Source organism: Ciona intestinalis, chromosome 12 (genome assembly GCF_000224145.3).
Source record: "Ciona intestinalis chromosome 12, KH, whole genome shotgun sequence".
NCBI lineage: Eukaryota > Metazoa > Chordata > Ascidiacea > Phlebobranchia > Cionidae > Ciona > Ciona intestinalis.
This window is the reverse complement of record NC_020177.2, coordinates 5,287,646-5,306,458: the sequence shown is the minus strand read 5'-3', so window position 1 is coordinate 5,306,458 and position 18,813 is coordinate 5,287,646. Positions and strand designations below refer to the sequence as shown.

At 37.2% G+C, this 18,813-nt stretch overlaps 1 protein-coding gene and 1 non-coding gene across 4 annotated transcripts in view; one reads left to right on the top strand and one right to left on the bottom strand.

Moving 5' to 3' along the window:
• Positions 1 to 1,772: 1,772 nt before the first annotated feature.
• LOC100176591 overlaps positions 1,773 to 18,813 on the bottom strand; it is a 28,955-nt gene continuing 11,914 nt past the window's right edge. Inside the window, exons 2-28 of one of the 3 annotated variants that reach the window (XM_018814248.2) lie at positions 16,817 to 17,071; positions 16,457 to 16,570; positions 15,645 to 15,820; positions 14,633 to 14,808; positions 13,805 to 13,987; positions 13,322 to 13,507; positions 12,800 to 13,055; positions 12,548 to 12,667; positions 12,032 to 12,111; positions 11,924 to 11,964; positions 11,381 to 11,503; positions 10,927 to 11,084; positions 10,387 to 10,691; positions 10,061 to 10,256; positions 9,582 to 9,780; positions 8,836 to 8,974; positions 8,132 to 8,631; positions 6,683 to 7,886; positions 6,163 to 6,421; positions 5,661 to 5,859; positions 5,397 to 5,492; positions 5,295 to 5,342; positions 3,945 to 5,002; positions 3,492 to 3,666; positions 2,912 to 3,069; positions 2,296 to 2,454; positions 1,773 to 1,872 (exon numbers count right to left, since the gene is read on the bottom strand). In XM_018814248.2, the coding sequence (XP_018669793.1) occupies positions 2,383 to 2,454; positions 2,912 to 3,069; positions 3,492 to 3,666; positions 3,945 to 5,002; positions 5,295 to 5,342; positions 5,397 to 5,492; positions 5,661 to 5,859; positions 6,163 to 6,421; positions 6,683 to 7,886; positions 8,132 to 8,631; positions 8,836 to 8,974; positions 9,582 to 9,780; positions 10,061 to 10,256; positions 10,387 to 10,691; positions 10,927 to 11,084; positions 11,381 to 11,503; positions 11,924 to 11,964; positions 12,032 to 12,111; positions 12,548 to 12,667; positions 12,800 to 13,055; positions 13,322 to 13,507; positions 13,805 to 13,987; positions 14,633 to 14,808; positions 15,645 to 15,820; positions 16,457 to 16,570; positions 16,817 to 17,033 (6,438 nt within the window). In that variant the 5' untranslated portion in view covers positions 17,034 to 17,071 and the 3' untranslated portion in view covers positions 1,773 to 1,872; positions 2,296 to 2,382. Of the gene's footprint in view, positions 1,873 to 2,295; positions 2,455 to 2,911; positions 3,074 to 3,491; positions 3,667 to 3,944; positions 5,003 to 5,294; positions 5,343 to 5,396; positions 5,493 to 5,660; positions 5,860 to 6,162; positions 6,422 to 6,682; positions 7,887 to 8,131; positions 8,632 to 8,835; positions 8,975 to 9,581; positions 9,781 to 10,060; positions 10,257 to 10,386; positions 10,692 to 10,926; positions 11,085 to 11,380; positions 11,504 to 11,923; positions 11,965 to 12,031; positions 12,112 to 12,547; positions 12,668 to 12,799; positions 13,056 to 13,321; positions 13,508 to 13,804; positions 13,988 to 14,632; positions 14,809 to 15,644; positions 15,821 to 16,456; positions 16,571 to 16,816; positions 17,072 to 18,813 lie in introns of all 3 variants that reach the window. The other 2 variants (XM_026837016.1, XM_026837017.1) reach the window with 2 other exon arrangements.
• trnat-agu lies at positions 17,728 to 17,799 on the top strand. The gene has a single exon. It is a non-coding gene; the product is annotated as a tRNA-Thr (tRNA).

The window sequence follows — 18,813 nt, the reverse complement described above, 5'->3', positions numbered from 1 at the left end:
ATTTTAAACAAATGTAGGTTATTTAATTGATGGAGCAGGGGGGCAGAGTGTTGAGTGTCTCTGAAAGGGCTGCTTAAGTGACTACTTCCGTATCCACATGTAATACACAAGTATGTATGGCACACAAGTATAACTACATTAGATTACAACAAACCAACTAACCTGCTGGTGATGACAGGTTTATATGAAGGGAAGGGAAGCAATGAATTCTCACTTTCTTCCACTATACGAGGCTCACTATGTGGTAATGGTGGAACATATTACTTAATGTTTATTTAGGGAATCTCAACCTTTTTTGTTAACTTGCAAAACACTGGTTAATTTCAGTAAAGAGAAAATATGCAGCACACTAATTCCAAAAACGGTTACTTTAAATGTATTTGGCAAGTTTTAATTTCTCTGGCACACAGACAAAGTTTAGAACAGTTTATACAAATTCAGCTTACCTTATTCCCACACTGGTTGGTGCAATCATCTCACCCATGTTATCAATTGCCTGCACCAGTCTGTGTGAACTCTGCAAGATATATAAACTGTGAGATAAGATGGATGCTGTTCACACGCAATATCTTACATTTCTTAACCCTGCTTTTAACAATTAACAACACTCATTTAGAGTGCTGATGATACGGTTATATAATTGTGTAAACATTCTTTACTTGCTACCAAGTTGGACGATAATTATCTACCCAACCAATCAATGTAATCCTACTTTAGTACACTCTGATTAAACCATTGCATAAAAAAGGTTTTAAATCGCAAGCACTAAATCTATAGCTACTATGTATGACCACATATATAGTAGGGTGGGGGAAGATGGGGGACCTTTCGCACATAATATCTAAATATCCTGATCGTGTTTTAAACAATTACCAACGGTCTATGGGAGTCCTGAAGATACGGTTTTATAATTTTTTAAATGTTCCTTGTTTACAACAAAAGGGACATGAAAATAGAATGAAAAGGTGTCCCGTCCTCCCCCACCCTACTATATCATATAAACCTTAAAATCATCGTTCATCCTCCGAGCCATTTGATCTATAGCATGTAGTTGAGCACCCATATGATGCATGGATGATTGCCATCTGGTGTGAGTTATCTCGCGTACATTATTTATCTGGGACATGGGTGTAACATTCGTTTAAAAATTAAACCCATCTTTGCGTATGTATAGGAGTTTACTATACACCATTATGTTATTAGTACAAATGACTGCTTGGAGGAAAAGCGCCAACAAAGGGCACAAAAAATAAAGACCTTTAGGAATGTTGTAAATATAATAAACTCGCAATGACTTGTCAAATATTAGTTTCCAATATTGTCGCTACAATGTAATTAACCAACCACATCCAACCCTACTCACCTTTGTAACAGAAGCGATGTGTTGTGATAATAACTCATGCGTATCAAGGTCATTGAACCCGGGGTTATTAGGGGTCAAATCATGAGTGGCCTTGTAATGTAATTCAGCTATGCTCTGAAAATAATAAACATATTAAATGCCAATGGGGATACGTTATTATGAAGTAACGGGCTAATAGACCTACATCCCAGGTCTTAGGTGTGTCTCACTGAAGACCTCACCCTTATAGAATAGAATCTCTATTATTAAGTGTATATAAACTGCCTCAATAGGGTCTAGATGGTAGCACCCTTGGTTTTGGATAATGTGGTTACAAGTCTACATCCCAGGTCTCAGGTGTGTGTGTATTGAGGTAATGGAGCAATACACTTCCATTCCACGCAACATATCAACCAACACAACAACCCACCGGTCTTTCAATTCCTTTCTTCACACTTTCCGCACTCACTTCACCAATATGAAGAAAACCTGTTCTCTCTACTGCTTCTTGTGGCTTCTCAGATTCAAGTCTGATAACATAAAGTGCATTATGATGCAATAATCGAACAAAAATATTACATACATAAAAAAACGCAATTAAAAAGAGCAACACAATGTCAGAAATTTTGAAATGAAACCGGTGTCAAGGCCATGAACAGCTATTATTGCATTTAAAATATATATGAAATTGTGAAATTTATAGTAAAAATATACTTCAATCAACTGCATATATGGTAACACTAAAGGGCCCAAGCTGTATAAAATAGAACATTCATGTTATACTGCTTCTGTTTCTCTGGTCCACGCTGTGAGGATATATAAGTCACATACGTGGTAACTTGTAAGTTAACACGAGGTGTATGAAACAGAGCATGTGTGTTATAATGCTGTCGTTTCTCTGGTCCCCGCCGCAAGAGTAAACAAGTCACATTCAATTCCATCATACCACTCACCTTAGTTTAAGGAAGATATCAGGTGGAGGTTGAAGTGGTTTGGTCGTCATTTGATCTCCGTAATCCACAAGATCATCATCATCATCATCATCGTTGGTGTGGTTGTTCCTCAACCTCTATCTGGGTGTCCGCATCTTTCATACGAGGTTTATGAGGTTTCTATGGACAGTGATATGTTATATGTGAGAGTGTTATGAATGAGTGACCAAAAGGAATTTATGGCATTATTTTGGCCCATTAAGTAAGAGTGTATATTCATGATGTTTTTATATATTTTATTTGGAGATATATTTACAACTAAATGTTTGCTAAAGGACACACGCGGCCACAATGGTGAAAGTGTTGAACACTTGACCAATGTGCTAAAGCGTCAGGCAATGATGACATCACAATCTATGACATCACAATCTATGACGTCCCAATCTATGACGTCCCAATCTATGACGTCACAATATATGACATCCCCAATCTATGACGTCACAATCTATGACATCACAATCTATGACATCACAATATATGACATCACAATCTATGACGTGCCAATCTATGACATCGCAATATATGACGTCGCAATCTATGACATCACAATCTATGACATCACAATCTATGACATCACCTCATGCTTGCCCACTGTAGCCACATAATGAGCATCAGCTCCCGTCATCTTTTCATCCGATCCCAACATCTTCATCTCAACTTCTCTCCTCACTTCATCTTGATCAATGAAGCCATGGAACTCTTCATGGGGTTGGGTAGCTTTGTGGAGGGGAGGGGCTGGGATGGCAGGGTGGAAATATATATATAGTCATATAATATAATCATATAAATGTATTAGAAACATATATTCTGTTACTTCTCGTCGTTTTTATACCAGATGAGTCACTAATATATTAAGTGTTAGATTACAATTTTATAAAAGGCATTTATTTAGGAAAGATAGTTTAATTTTTCCAATTTCTAGTGACAGATTTTCCATTCCTAGTAATACAGATAACTACATAATATATGGTGCTAAGTTAACATTAATTTGGATTTATAAGACTAGAGCTTCCATAAGTACAAGCTAATTTAGGTAAGAAAACGATGTTGGTCCAAATAAAATCGATTTTCACTAGAAGTTTAGTACGTAAAGTGTATCAAAACTAGCTACAGCAGAATAATTTCATTATCATCAAAAATCGATATATTTAACTTACGTTGTGTTGGTTTAGTTTGTGGGGCGACTTGGGCGGGGTTAACGTTCTCCTTGTTGATCATGGGAGGGGTAACTTGGGGAGGTTCCTGGGGTTTATGATGACCCCCTGTATGTTCAAAGGGTGGGGCCGATACTTTCATAAGGGGTACGCGGGGCTGGGTGGGTCCCGAAGATTTCTATAAATAAAATATTGAGTTAGAATGTATACTGCAATGTAGTTGTTGAGCAGTTATAGAAAACACAGACTCGTTCACTCGATATCTGGCCTTCTGCTTTATTTATTCAATAATTTCCAAGTATTGTTCATAGTGTGAAGCAATTGTTCAACAATAACCAACCTGACAACTTATTTTACTTTGATTATTTACTTACAAACATAGATAGACTAATTTACTAATGGTTAAGTAGCATTGTGTGTTTGTATGAAGTATTATAGCAAAGATAATTAGTTCACCTTAATATTGGTGAATCCATGTTTGCGACTTTCGTACTCTAGCACCTCTTGTGGATTTATTAACCTTGGTATAAGATCTCTATGCGTCTGTTGTCGTGGATACTGTTGTGATTGACAGTTGATGAAGATCGGTTTGGGGGCTTTCCCTTCAACCCATGCTTCTCTGGGTGGGTTAAGAACAGGGGGTTGGGTGTATGGGTGAAGTGGGGCATGATGGGACTCTTGTCTTGGGATTGGGGCTGGTTGTGGGGCTGAGTTAAAAGATGGGGCTTTAGGGTGTTGGGGGTTTATTTGTAAAATCGGGTATTGAGTTTTGTAAGTTTGTTTTGCAGCCGGGCCGGGTTGTTGAGTTGTATATGATGATGGTATGTGCTGTGGAGTGGGTGGCTTCATTAATACAGGTTGTGTAGGGTTAGGGGGGTCAATAGGGGTTTCATACGGGAGGTTGGTGGGTAAGGTATGGCGAATTGGGTGTTGTAAGTTCGTGTCTTGGATGACAAGGGGTTTCTTTCTGTCTTTGAGGTTTATCAGTTTAGGTGGTTTTTGGGGGGAATTCTCGGCATCGTAAGTTTTTTTTGCTGCGAGTGAAGCACGCCAACTAGTGGCTGAGTTTGGGGTGGAAATTAACTTAGCTGACTTCGGGTCATGGGATTTAGTGATCCCAGGCACATGGAAGAGAGGGATGCCAAAGTCTTTCTTGGGTTGTGAAGGTTTCATGTGATAAACATGATCATGAACTTTTTTATGTGATTCCTCATGGACTTCCTGTTTTTCGACCTTTGGTTCGTTCGCAACACTAGGTGGAGCTGTAGGGAGCAACGATTGGAGGATGTTCCCTACTAAGGGGTTTCCCCCACGTTGGGAACCACCGGTTAAAGTTTGTCCGAGAAGGATCTGGCTTAACAGCGACACCTGCTGGGCGAGGAGAACGTTATTGATCTCCGAACGAACAACGTCGGCCACGTTTTCATCTTTGTTTGGCTTCTTGTTCTTATTGTTGACTCTGTAAGTTCCCCCACCATCAGCTAACTCACTGGAGAAATCTTCAACTGATGATCCTTGAAAACCAAAAGTAATAAAAAATTGCCAAAGAAATGCCAAATATATTGAATGAACGTAACTTAATATATAGTAGAGTGGGGGAAGATGAGACACATAATATCCAAATATCCTGCTCATGTTTTAAACAATTAACAACGGTCTATGGGAGTCGTGAGGATAAGATTTTATAATTCTTTGTATGTTCTTTGTTTAAATGGGGCGAGAAAATAGGGTTAAAGGTGTCCCATTTTACCCACCCTACTGTATAACCTCTTAGGCAGAACAGAGACAGTCAATATAAACATTTACCTTCAATGTTTTCATCATCTTTTAAATCATCAAGGACTAATGTTGTATCTAGAGAATAATTATTGTTATAAATTAAACATCATTATGATGTCATAATATTACCTTTCTTTCCCCCTTTCTCCTCCTCTTCCTCCTGCTCCTCCTTCTTATTCTCTTCTTTATCTTTCACTTCAATTACAGTAACTTCTTCAGAGGTTTCTGTAAAATATAAACATTAAAGCCGGATATTTCCAATTCTAAGTTTTTATTTACAATTATTTCAGAAACATGCTGTTTCCATTTTTATACAAATAATAAAATCTAACAAACACATAAAAATATAACAATTAAAGTCATTTTTAAAGAAGATTATGTAAAAATTGTAACCTGTTTCCATTGGCCCTTGACTTTGTATTGGTTGGCCAACCTGAGGTTCTGATTGGTCGGTTGAGATCAGCTGATCAACTACTGTTTGTGATATTGCTGCATCACTTTGATTGACAGATTCAGTTTGATTGACAGGTTCGGTTTCATTGACAGGTTCAACTTGATTGACAGTTTGATCTTCATTTTGATTGACATCCACCTGACGAAGCATTAAGTGTTGATATCAAAGGAAGCAATGTAATACACTGTTAACATGGGGATTTACTGTTGTAAATACATGTGATTTTGGCAAAAGTTGTCACATTATATTTACATAATTGGCAAGATTAGATAACCCCAAATAATGTTGTTACAATACAAGTATCCGTATATTCATTCGCCATGTTTATTTGGGTAGGTGCTTTTAAGTAACAAAATGTGAACCGTATACAAGTAAATGTTCATATATTGCAACTACTTCTACCATAAAGTTTCATTCAAAGTTAATTATGACATCACTCACGCTTGCTATGGAGCTCACAGTTGTGACATCATCATCCGTTAACACGGTTACGCAACTTTCGATTTTCAACGGTGGAAGAAATATTTGCTTCTTCGTCGATATCGGTTTAGGGAAATCCCCGAACCTCAGCTCAGCCACAGTAAGTCCTTGTAGCATCTGGTGTTTGGTGAGGTTGATCCTTATAGAGGGTTGGTGGGTATGGGAGGTAGGAACTTGGCTGTTTATCCAGAGTTCAAGCCAACCAAGGTAAGGGGATAACCTGGTGTGGTGGGGAGGTTATGTGGGGTTATATATATAGGTTTATTAAAGTAAAAAAATGAAAACAGTATTAAAATATATCTGTTCGAGCGCTTTTAAAATTGACGTATTTCTATTCTATTCTATGTCGGTGAGGTCACGTAGCATGGCACGTCATGGGGCCTGAGGTTTAGGCCAGGATTGGCCTATTATCAAGAAATTCTATACACACCCAGCTATTAAATTAGAATAAACCACAGCACTTGGCAAAGATAAAAATTACCTGAGAAGACGTTTCTTCATCCATTGTGGGATCTTTGATTTATCGAAAGTTGGAATTTGAAGAGATTTGTCGAAAGTTTCATCAAGAATTGAACCGTTAAGATCTGGTTCGCTGAAGTATCGGTGTAGGTTGTTGTGGTTGGGAAGTTGAAAGGTAATATTGCGCCTTTTAGTGGTGGGTTTCTCATTGAAACTTGTCGATTTTCGTATCTTCGGGGTTGATGTTGCATCTGGTGTGTTGTGGCTTAAGTTTTCGATCTTTGTGAACTGTTTCTGACGAGAACGGACTTTAAATGCGGCGTCGAGCTCATTGGTTGCAACTTGGTGACGATTACAAAGCAACAGAATGTTTCGATCGTTCTTTTCCGACTTTTTCATTTTACCGGAACGTTGTATAGTACTTGCTTTGTTTAGAACTACATCGAATAGCTGTGAAATAAATTCATGGAAACACTGGTCTTTTTCGAATGGAAACACTGCACATAAAGAAGCCTTGTAAGACTCTGTGAACTTTGGCACATACCATTCTCCATCAGGGTGGGATGATTCATGCTTATCCATAAACATATGTTGGACTTGTGTGTTATGATGCTTCTGTGTATCTAGCTCACTACATAGGCGTTGGTACAACACAGTCATAGGTTGTAAGGTACCATCTACATTATAAAAAGTCTGTCGCATCCTTTGCATTAAAATTTTCATCTTGGGATCAACTTTGGCAGATATGATGTTAGGATCATGGAAATGCTCAGCGATGATATGAATGAGGTCCTCATCCACAGGGAGCTCAGATGCAAGGCAGAGGACCAGATCTTGTATTTCCTCGTCCCAATTATAAAACTTTGCGAACACTTTAGCCCTACTCAACCAAGCGTAACAGTCATGCACCACCGCTTCTAACACTTCTTCATTTTCCCGCGCTCTCTGGTACGCCCTAGTGGCCTCTGTGAGCTTCTCACGAACATGTAGCGACCACAGCATGCCACAAATCTCCCGCAACGAGGCTACCACCATCCTCCCTTCTTCCGAGGAAAAAAGATTTTCTGATTTATCTTCAGATAGCGAGGACATGGGTGATTCCCCTGACCTGAGAAGTTTGACATACCACGAAGCAGCGAGGTGTGTTATCCCCATCGAGTGGAAGGTAACGAACAAAAGGCGAATCAACGAGGATAATTGGTGACGAATCAAAACAAGATTTTCATCTAAAATTTGGTAAAAGTATATTAGTTCTACAAAGTTAAATACGTGGTAACTTGTAAGCGGACACGAGGTGTATGAAACAAAACATCTGTGTTATAACGACTGTTGTTGACCCGCCATAAAAGGATAAACAAGTTACATACGTAGTAACATTAAACCAAAACAACAACCTTAGGCCCTACATTCACTTATATAGGTATACAAATGTCGTTCATTCATACAAACAAAATATTCACATATTATTTACCTTCATCCTCACCCATATTTAGTTGTGGTAGATGCATGGGAGGGGTTGGGATATGAACATCATCATTAAGCAACAAATCCAACTTTCCAAGTTTTGTCTTCAACTTATTCATCAGGAGGTCAATGACCCACGACGAAAGGTCACTACCGGTCATGACCCCTACCGTGAAAAGGTCAACGACCTCTGGGTAAAGTAACTCTGGGTCAAAGTCAAAAAGTTCCTCAGTATTTTTTACAACTTCGCTTTTAATTGATTCCGGCAAAAACATTATGAATTTATCTTTTAAGATATCTATGACAGCATCAGCGCAACCGGAGCCGTCAAACTGTCGATAATCGTCCGTAAACGCCCGGACTTTTGTTGCTACAGCGGAGAGTGCCACGCCCACCCGCCACGCCCCCACAGCAACAGCCAATTCGCTCGCTTCATATAACCGCCCCGCACAAAGTAGAATCGACACCGCGTGTTCAGCTGACCAGTGTGCGGATAATCTTTGTGAACTGTGAATATTTAAACAAAAACTAATGTAATGTTATTGTTATCATAAAATATATATTCTTCAATTATTTCCACAAAACAATTGAATTTTTAAATGCATTTTCCATACAATGACCAGTATAATGATATTTTAAATAGAAACTGGCACTTTATGCCACATAATTGAACATGAATATAAAATATGTTAACATTTTCATGGCACCCACCTGACAGCAGAAGTTAGAACCCCTCTATCCAGAACAATCATACGACCTCCATACTCGTTTGTTTGGAAAACAATTGGTTTGTCTTTGTAATAATCGATCATTACTTTGCATATTAATTCCACCGATGCCCAGTTGGTATCTGAGTGCAAGTAATGTTTATTATTTGTGATGGTACTGGTAGTATCTGTGTTAAACAAAAGTTATATTTTTACATGTGATGAGCAGACACTGCCATTGTCTTGCCATGATAAGATAAATAAGTTACATTCACACTTAAATGTTTAAGCAGTGTGGGTGTTGGGGTGATGGGCCGACTGTGGCCTACGTCCCAGGTCTTCTGACATAGACAATACCAATATAGAAAGATTTAACTATTACCCGATCCGTGCCAATGAACTTATATTATTGCATCTCTTAGGACATGAAAGGGCCTTTGGTTATCAGTTAGAAACTGCAGTGTAAAATATAATAACCTGTAAATAATACACCTTTCATACACCCTGTTATTTTTTGAACACCCCCTCCCACAAATACAATGGGGGGGGGGGAAGATGGGACACATTTTCATTTTATTTTCTCGTCCAATTTAGTAGTAAACAAAGAACATTCAAAGAATTATGAAACCTTATCCTCACGACTCCCATAAACCATTGTTATTGTTTAAAACACGATCAGGATATTTGGATATTATGTGCTAAAGGTGTTCCAGCTTCCCCCACAGTACTATATAATAACACCCCACATACCGCTCCATTTACTCCCAGTAACAAGATGGTCGTCCAATATTCTCGCTACGAGTCGTAACGCTTGGTTGAGTTTATATTCACACAGGTTCAACCTCATGCTACTCAAGGTCGTTGACCTCTCGATGATGTCACGGTCACATGACCTCGGTAAAACGATTTTCTGCACGGTTGAGTAAACACGGGAGAGAGACGGAAGAATCTGTGTTGGCGTGGGAAAATAAATAGGCGGCAACTTTTATAAAAAGCAGGGAAGGCACGGATAGTTAGACACACAGTCAATTTGCACAGAAGCTGATTATTGAGGGGTAATAGTACTAAAAAACAGTGTGATATATTTTTGTTTATTTTACATAAGTATGGATGATATATACACTCTTCCAAAATACCTGCACCCTACCCCACTATAGGACTTCAAACTATACCCATATATAAACAATACAATGTAGATAGTAGTTATACATAGAAGGTGAAGTATTAACCTGTTTGCATTGTTCTAGGTCCCAGATTTTTGACACAAAAGAATAAAATTTCCTCCAAGCTTGCCACAACATCAATCTTTGTGAAGATAATACTTCACTGTGATTGGTCGGTTTAAAATCTTCAACATCCAATGAATGGAAGAAGCAGTCGGTCATGTGACGATTATTAACCAATCGTAATGGAGAGAGATGGAAGCTGGAATGAAAGAGGTTTGGAATCATATAGTTTAACAACCCCGATATTTTTAAGGTTTTACTGAAATAATATTTACCTATAAAGCTTGTATTTGACTTCCATACACATTAGTCGCATACATACAACTCACCTGTACACCAAGTTAAGATGCTTCTCACATTGTTTCAACGAATAAAAAGCAACGAAAATATTCCTTGATAAATCCTTGATGGACAAACAACCTTCAGGTGACGATCGACTCGATGTTAATATTGTTTCTATGGCTGTGGTGATGCTTTTCACCACTACAGGGCGATAGTGAGCATCCCATGAAGCAATGATACACAACCTTTTTGGAATCGTGTCTAACAGTTCACTGAGTGTTCTCTGGACAGGGGAAGTCCCATGTTCATCTGATCCAATCCTCCAAACCAAACACGAAGCAATTTGTTGAGCCTGAAGTGTGCAGTATTTTGTGTTTAACATTGTGTAAAACACGTTAAGTTGTTCCATTACCCTAACAGCTACCATCTATACCCCACTGTTTAAAGACAGTTAAACATAAGGGTTTCGTTCTATAAACTTCAGTGAGGATTATGGAAGGATTAGGAAAAAATATCACAAACTCTCGCCCATTTACACATTCACCAACTAAACTACCACACCCACAGCAGCTACTTAATCCACCCACCTGCAGCACAGTAGAACAGATACAACGTAGTGTTTGTAGGAAGAACTGATGTAATTCATCATTGGCATGGTTGGTATTATGATGCGATTCTGATGTCATAATACCCCATGTTGATAATAACTTAAGCAAACATTGGGAGATGAGTTTGTGCAAGGATTCTGTGGAAGAGTGGAAAGATTGAGTGAATGAATGTAACTTGTTTATCCTCACGCGGAGGGGCAATGATAGCCATTAACACGGGTGTTCTGTTTCATACACCTTGTGCCTGCTTACCACTAAATAAGCATCTAACTTTTTATCTTCAAGTGGTTGGGCAATGGCAGTCATTTTAACACGGGTGGTCCGTTTCATGCACCTCGTGCCCAGTTATGAGTCACCACACATGTAAAACTGTAACATACTGCCAAAAATGAAATATATACTCATCATAGAAATAATATTAACTACTCTATACCTCCATCTAATGGTAAATTTTCATCCAAAGTTTGCTCGGTTTCGTCCAAATCAACGAAACTTAACTTTCCTGAATCTGCGTCAAGTATGACACCGGGTGGAGCTCTAGAGTCATCATCGTTGTCTATGAATAATGGGTGTTATTGGTGGATGTTGTAGATATATAGTAGGGTGGGGTAAGATGGGACACCTTTAACACATAATATCCGAATACCCTGATCCAGTTTTAAACCATTTTGTCTATGGAAGTTGTAAGGATACGGTTTTATATTTCTTTGAATGTTCTTTGGTTACTATCAATTGGGACAAGAAAATAGAAAGAAAAGGTGTCTCATCTTTCCCCTACCCTGCTATATATTATGTATGACAGCAACAGTATATATTAGTTTGGTTCTATTGTAAAAAGTGAGATCTTGTCACAAGGATTTATGTTCAACCACCCCCAACACTCTAGACTAAGGATGTATAAGTTTGTCGATTTTTAAAAATAAATTCTTTCCAAGAATAATTTTCACACAACAATAGTTTTAAATATTTTACCAACCGGTCTCATCTTGTGTTGCTTCATTCTCATCTTCTTCAAATCTGGTTCAACATGTATATTGGTTATTATGTAACAATGCATTATAATCTATATTATGACATCACCAACCTGTAAGCAAGCATTTCGACTTCTTCGTTTTTGCTAAAACTTCGTTCGAGCAAATTCTCTTCAGATTTGTTGCGCTTGTTCTGAAAGTATAGATACTAGGGTATTGGGTTCAAAACAGGCTTGAGGTGTTTATCTTTTATAAAGATATAAGTCACCAAACCAACCAGAAATCATGTCTGCTTATCCACACACTGCAATAGCTTCAGCAACTCGACTGTGGGCATGGGAGTGGCAACCATGGATACGTCACTCAAGTTCCCATCCACGAGGATATAAATGACCAAACCAACCAAAAGTCATGTCCGCTTATCCACACACTGCAATAGCTTTAGCAACTCGACTGTGGGCATGGGAGTGGCAACCATGGATAAGTCACTCAAGTTCCCACCCACGAGGATATAAATGACCAAACCAACCAAAAGTCATGCCTGCTTATCCACACACTGCAATAGCTTCAGCAATTCGACTGTGGGCATGGAAGTGGCAACCATGGATAAGTCATTATATGAAACCCACCTTGCGTGAAACCCTCTTAACAAAACTCTCGTACAGAAGGGTGAACTTGTTTTCCTTAAACTTTGCAGTCTCGGTGATGAGGGGTGGGGGTTCAAACCTCGGCGTGGTGTGTCGTGTTACCTTTAGATTGACCACTGTATTATAATCATAAAAATATATTCTATAATCATATTTGGATGTAATCCTACAGTGGGCTTAACAGTTGCCAATTAATTAAGCTTGTTTATCTAAACAATAAACCCACCCTCTCACCTCCAAGTTAAACTTCTTGCTGATAGACTTCAGGTCCCTGTTGATTTCCACCAATGATATCGTAGCTAGGTCACGTGACCTCACCCACTCAGACATCTGTAGCGCCGTCACTGAATACCCGTCGCTGCAAAGGATTATGGGTAACCTGGGGTGGGTGGAAACCGAGAATTTTTGCCGAGTCGATTTTTCGGAGATAACGGTAGAAGCGAGTGACTCGTCGTCTTTATTGTGACTCAGCGGATTGTCGTGTTTGTTCCTGGGAAAATATGGGAAATATTTTATAGTGGTAAATTAATTTATAGACAACTGAATGTAAATTTTTGTGTTTAATTTTAATTATAATATATGCTTCTGTAAAATAAGAGGTAAAAAAGTTATTAAAGTTCCAACACAGGTGTTCTGTTTCATACACATATCTAACTTTGTGGGGGATACAATTTTACAGGCACAATTATTAAGTTCTACACAGCATTAAATTGTTAATGTAAGTGTTAGGTACACAGCAACAAACACAAGCCACACCTCCCGTGTTCGACCAATGGGTGAAGAGGTAGAAAGTGGGCGGGGCCGAAGTCGACCCTTGACCCCTCACAAGCGATCATGATTGGTTGGCCAAGTTTTGAAAGTAGAAGCAGCGAACCACGACGAGTTATACAAGCGAGATATACGTCGTCGGATGTCCATGACATTTGCGCAATCCAGTATGTTCTGTTGGAATGATGTTGTTGTTGATAAATTTAAATGGACTAATTGTTGTGAGATTAAAGATAAAATATATATAGTAGTGGTTTTAATAATGATTTGACCCAGGTATTAAGTTATTCGAAATAAAATATGAAAAATAACAGAAAGCTACTTAAGTGTTTGGGAAAAAAATTGTTGCATTTACTCCAGTTATGGTTGCCCTTCTTTTTTACATTTATTTAAGACAAATACCAATATTTTTATGAACATTACATGATAGGCCTGCATACCCTGTATAGCCTATCACCCAAGCATTCTTACTTTGCGAATTGCTTGAGTACGTTGTCGCTTTTCGATCCTAGATGTTTAAGATCCACAACCACAGAAGCTGCTGTATATGGATGGATGAACATCAACTTTGATTGATGAGGTTGACGTTGATTGACAGCTGTCGCTACCGTTTGTCCGTCATGGGAGATGCATGTGATGTATGACCCTCGTAATCTAATGATGGTGGATTGGTTAGGCAATAGGGAAATAATTGGGAAAATAAGCCAACTCTGGCCCAAATTCCAGGTTTGGTTCCACAACGTGCCTCGCTGTACAACTTCACCAATATAGAACAAAACCCATGTTTTTTAATAGTAATTTCGCCAATATTTAATCTTAATAATACAATATAGATTGCAATTTTTACCAATGTAGAACAAAACCCTTGTAAACTATGGTTGGTGTGTTGGTTATATAATGGCCATCCTGCAAGGCAACTGGGGTTAGATTCAAAAACTTATGCCTGATGATGTCTTGCTTGATGGCAGGCGGTACATCGGTGTAATATAATAAATATCTTTTACCAGAAGAGTTAACTATAGTCCATACACATTCTATTCTATGAAAGTGAGGTCCTACAGTGTGGCAAACCATGATACCAAAGGTTTACGTCAGATATGGCATATCAACAAAACACACAGGGTGCTACTGCATGGCCAACGGTGTCAGGGGTTCCTATTACAATGAATGAATGTAACTTAGTTTATCCTCGGGTGGCCGGAAAACGACAGCCGTTATAAAATGAATAGTAGATCTATCGCTGACAGCTCAGCCAAGGTTGGATGCTACCTTGGAACATTCAATGTAAACACAACTTACCTTATAGGTTTACATTGTGGGTGAATATGTTGCAGTGGGAACGTATGTGTGGATACAGTAGATACGAAACCAACATCATTACATGCGTGATCCAACCAACGTAGAAATAAACAAAACATTGACATTTTGTTGCCAGTGTTGAATACGAATGTACATAAGCAGCATTCACCTTGGTCCTGTTGTAATAATGGGCTTTATGAATAAACAATGCAATAAAACAAACCTGCATAGCCTATGATGCAATAGTCAATAAACAGATTATTAGATTGTCCAGTAGTTTTATATATCGCCTTCTTTAAATGCCAACAAGGGTTTTTAAAAATGAATTGTCATAAACGCTCAGTCAGAATACTACTGTGATAGAATACTGATAACATTTCTGAGAACATCATCATATATAACATACCATGCTGATGTGTGGTTGGCTGTGTTTAATTGCCAGAAAAGCTCTATTAGGGTTATAACATGCATAAGAACAAGTTATATGCATAGCATACCATGTTAGTGAAAACTACTTGAGGAAAAGTGTTCAAAAAAAACCTGTACACAACATACCATTAGGGATGCACATTACAGAATTTCGAATCCATGAGATTCGAATTCTTTTGTATTCGAATCTTATTACGGGATCCGGTATTCTGTTTAATGACGTCATTACACGTCATCTCATATAATACAGTAACAATTTTTGAAACTTATTAATTTTGAAAAAAAATATTTTTGTGTTTGTGGGACTTTCGGGGGTAAACGTTTCGTAACGTCTTTTCATAGCCTGCTATACGTTTCATGACGCAAAAACTACCCAATAGTACAATTTTTGATCATTTTACAGCTCATGACCCAACAAGGCTGCTATGAAAGGGTCAATAAACTGACTTTTGTGGGTAAAATTTCTTTTTCCTATAAATATAAAAAGATTCGAAATTCTAGATTCGGAATTCTAGATTCGAAATAAAGTATTCTAGGATATCCTAGAATACCTAATTATTCTGTAATGTGCATCCCTACATACCATGTTATTGAAGAACCTTGCGTCAATAGAAACCTCTTTAGTAAGAGGGGAACTTCCAAACTGCCCCAACCCTACCCCCACCCATCGGCCCCTATCCCATACATTTACTTTGTTCCCGATAACCAACAAAACCTTGTCACCGCTGCTGTTGATGTATATGTGGATTTTTGAGGAATCTATAAAAGAAGACAATATATATGTGATGTAATTTTTTCAAGATAGTGATGCATATTTGATAAAGTTGACGTATATGTGGATTTTAAATGAATCTGGAAATAATATTGTTGGTGATGTAATAATGTTATTATGAATGCATCACCTTGTGTCGAATATAGAAACAGGGCAATAATATTTATTATGTGATAGCTCATACAAGTTTAGGAAATAATGACATCATATTTGATAATTGTAAACTGACAATATTTAACACGACTAACTTCAACAATATTTTTGTGGTTAAAACAATATTACTTGTGATGCAAAACAACACACATGTGTGGACAATATTTAAAATCTATATAAGTCAGTTCATGTGAGTAATAGTAATTCACATGATCCCCATGTCACTGTACATACAGTATTTCACCAACACACATTGACACAAAGTGATTCATTTAAAGTTTAAAAGGGGATTTTAAGGCTTACTGCCCCACCAAACATACCTATACATTTATCACCGTTCATCTAAACAATGAATCACGCACATATCTTGCCTTTTTCAGTTTGTATTTCACCAACACCATTACACAGAGCGATTCCCATAAAGTATCTTTATCACAGTTTCAACAAACAATGATTCACACAACGCATACCTTTGCCAGTTTGTACAATAACACCCGGTGATGATTCGATTCTCAAAACATGGTTGCTATCTTTCTCCCAACGTATGATCTCACCATTGGTTAATACAGCAACAATATATTCTCCTGTTCGTAAAGGTGGTTTATTGAATTGACTTGTTTGTTAATTGATTACATACTTAAAGATACTTCAACAATAAAATCCAAAACTATATAGTAATTCAGATAAAAAAGCAAATAAATGAATAGCAAAAAGCTTTCGCATATGGTATAATAACAAATTGCACCAAAAATTATTATTTTTCATAGTATTGAGCTTTCTTCAAATTTGTTTTATATAAATTTTCTATATAAATAAGTTGCATTTCTCACCAGATGATGAAGTATTGAAACAAACGATCTCTTTCTTAAACGGCTGAAGACATGAAATTGATTTCTTGGTTTTCCCCGAAGGAAGATACAATATCGAAACCCGACTTTTATCAAACAAACAAACACTTTCCTTCAAGTTTCCAACCCAAGCAACTTTACTCCATGGTTTCTTGCGTTTGATGTTGCTCGAAACCAGGGTTTTAAAATGAATAATCATCTTAACACTTTAAATCTGTCTAACACATTCCAATTGCACTACAAAAAATTAGTTTTAAAAGTAAATTCTGTTAATTTGAATATACAAATAAACAAGCGACAAAATAGAGAGACCTTGAATCCTATATTGGTCTAAAACATTCCAATTAAGGTAAAACAGTTAGATCTTAAAGGTAAATTATGTTAGTTTTGAATATATAAATAATAGACAAATTGGTCTTTTTGGTCAGAGTAAGAAAGTTTTAAGTTTATAAGAATAAAAATACAAATCGTTAAAATATGCTTATGGAAAAACGGAAGTACAAAAAGTTTAAATTACTAAATCAACCAAAATTTATTACTGCTTAATCCCACACTGTAATAGCTTTAGAAACTCGACTGTAAACATATATTTAACTTCTGTAAATAATGTAAACAAACAAAATTCTTAATACAAACATTAAAATTGTAACTCCCGCTTACGTTTTAAATCCAGCTGTTCAAAAATTCTAAAGTATTTTGTCCCCGAAAAATCGCGAAATTATTTTTTTGTTTGATTTTAAACCATTGCATAACTATTTTAAAAATATGATAAATTACTGTTTTTGTTATAACTTTACTTACCGAAACGTAATTTCGCCTATTACTCTACTTTGTCATATAAACGTATACGTCGAATACGAACAAGACACTACATTCAGAACCAAATGTTCGTCGGCGCTATGGCTTAGTGGTAAAGCGCCTGTCTAGTAAACAGGAGATCCTGGGTTCGATCCCCAGTAGTGCCTCTTTTGCATTTTTAATCACATCTAAAATATTATTTTTTAACTGTAAACGTTTTTATCAAATAGTTATCCGGTATTTATAACATAGACTTATAAATGAATATAAATGGGGGTTAAACTAAAACTTTTTAAAAATCAACCATATTTTTATTCATTAAATTCTATACCTATATACTTTTAAATGTCAAATGTTATTACGTAGTTGTCAGAAATATTCGCTTATTTCAACACAACAAACGTTTTAGAACATCCTGGTTGCGTAATAAGGGTTTCCCGTGTTTTCCAAGCGGGGAAGGTGAAGTATAACTATGTCCTTGTTGCTATGAAAGTATCACTGGATTAATCGTGTCAAAACTTGAATGGAACTTTTCTATCCAAACAAAAGGCATGACAATGCTATAGTTGTTGTAACACGAAACGAAAGGTATTTCATACAACACAATAGATTAGTGTTTTATTAAAAGCAAATAACCCCGATTTTAAGAAGAAGAAGAAGTAAAACACAAATTACATTCTTATTTCGCCATATAGGTTATCTCCTCAATTTATTTGGCAGCGAAAGAGATTGAAGAAGTATGAATAAATGAATGTGACTTACTTTATCCTCGCGTGGCTGGAAAACGACAGTCATTATAACACGGGTTTAACACCTCGTGCCAGCTTACGAATGGGACACCTCCCATCTTCCCCCACCCCACTGTATATTTCATATTATACAATGTGTGGAAAATATTTTTGTAATATGAAGTACGACATTACTGTTTCAGTTATTTTTAGAAATATGCTAGTTATTTAGCGCAATCCAATACTTCCCCCGTTAAGCGTTGCAACGGTTTGAAGACCAGGGGGAATACCTCGGTTTTTAACCGAAAAAAAACATACTCGGTACGGGTACGCAATGTCGCCACTGGCAACTATATAGCTTAAATTTCAAACCAAATGTAATTACTTACAGCAAGTAGCTTCAGTAGAAAAGAGTTAAGTAAATAGTTTTATTAAAAGTAACACTTTTTTTAC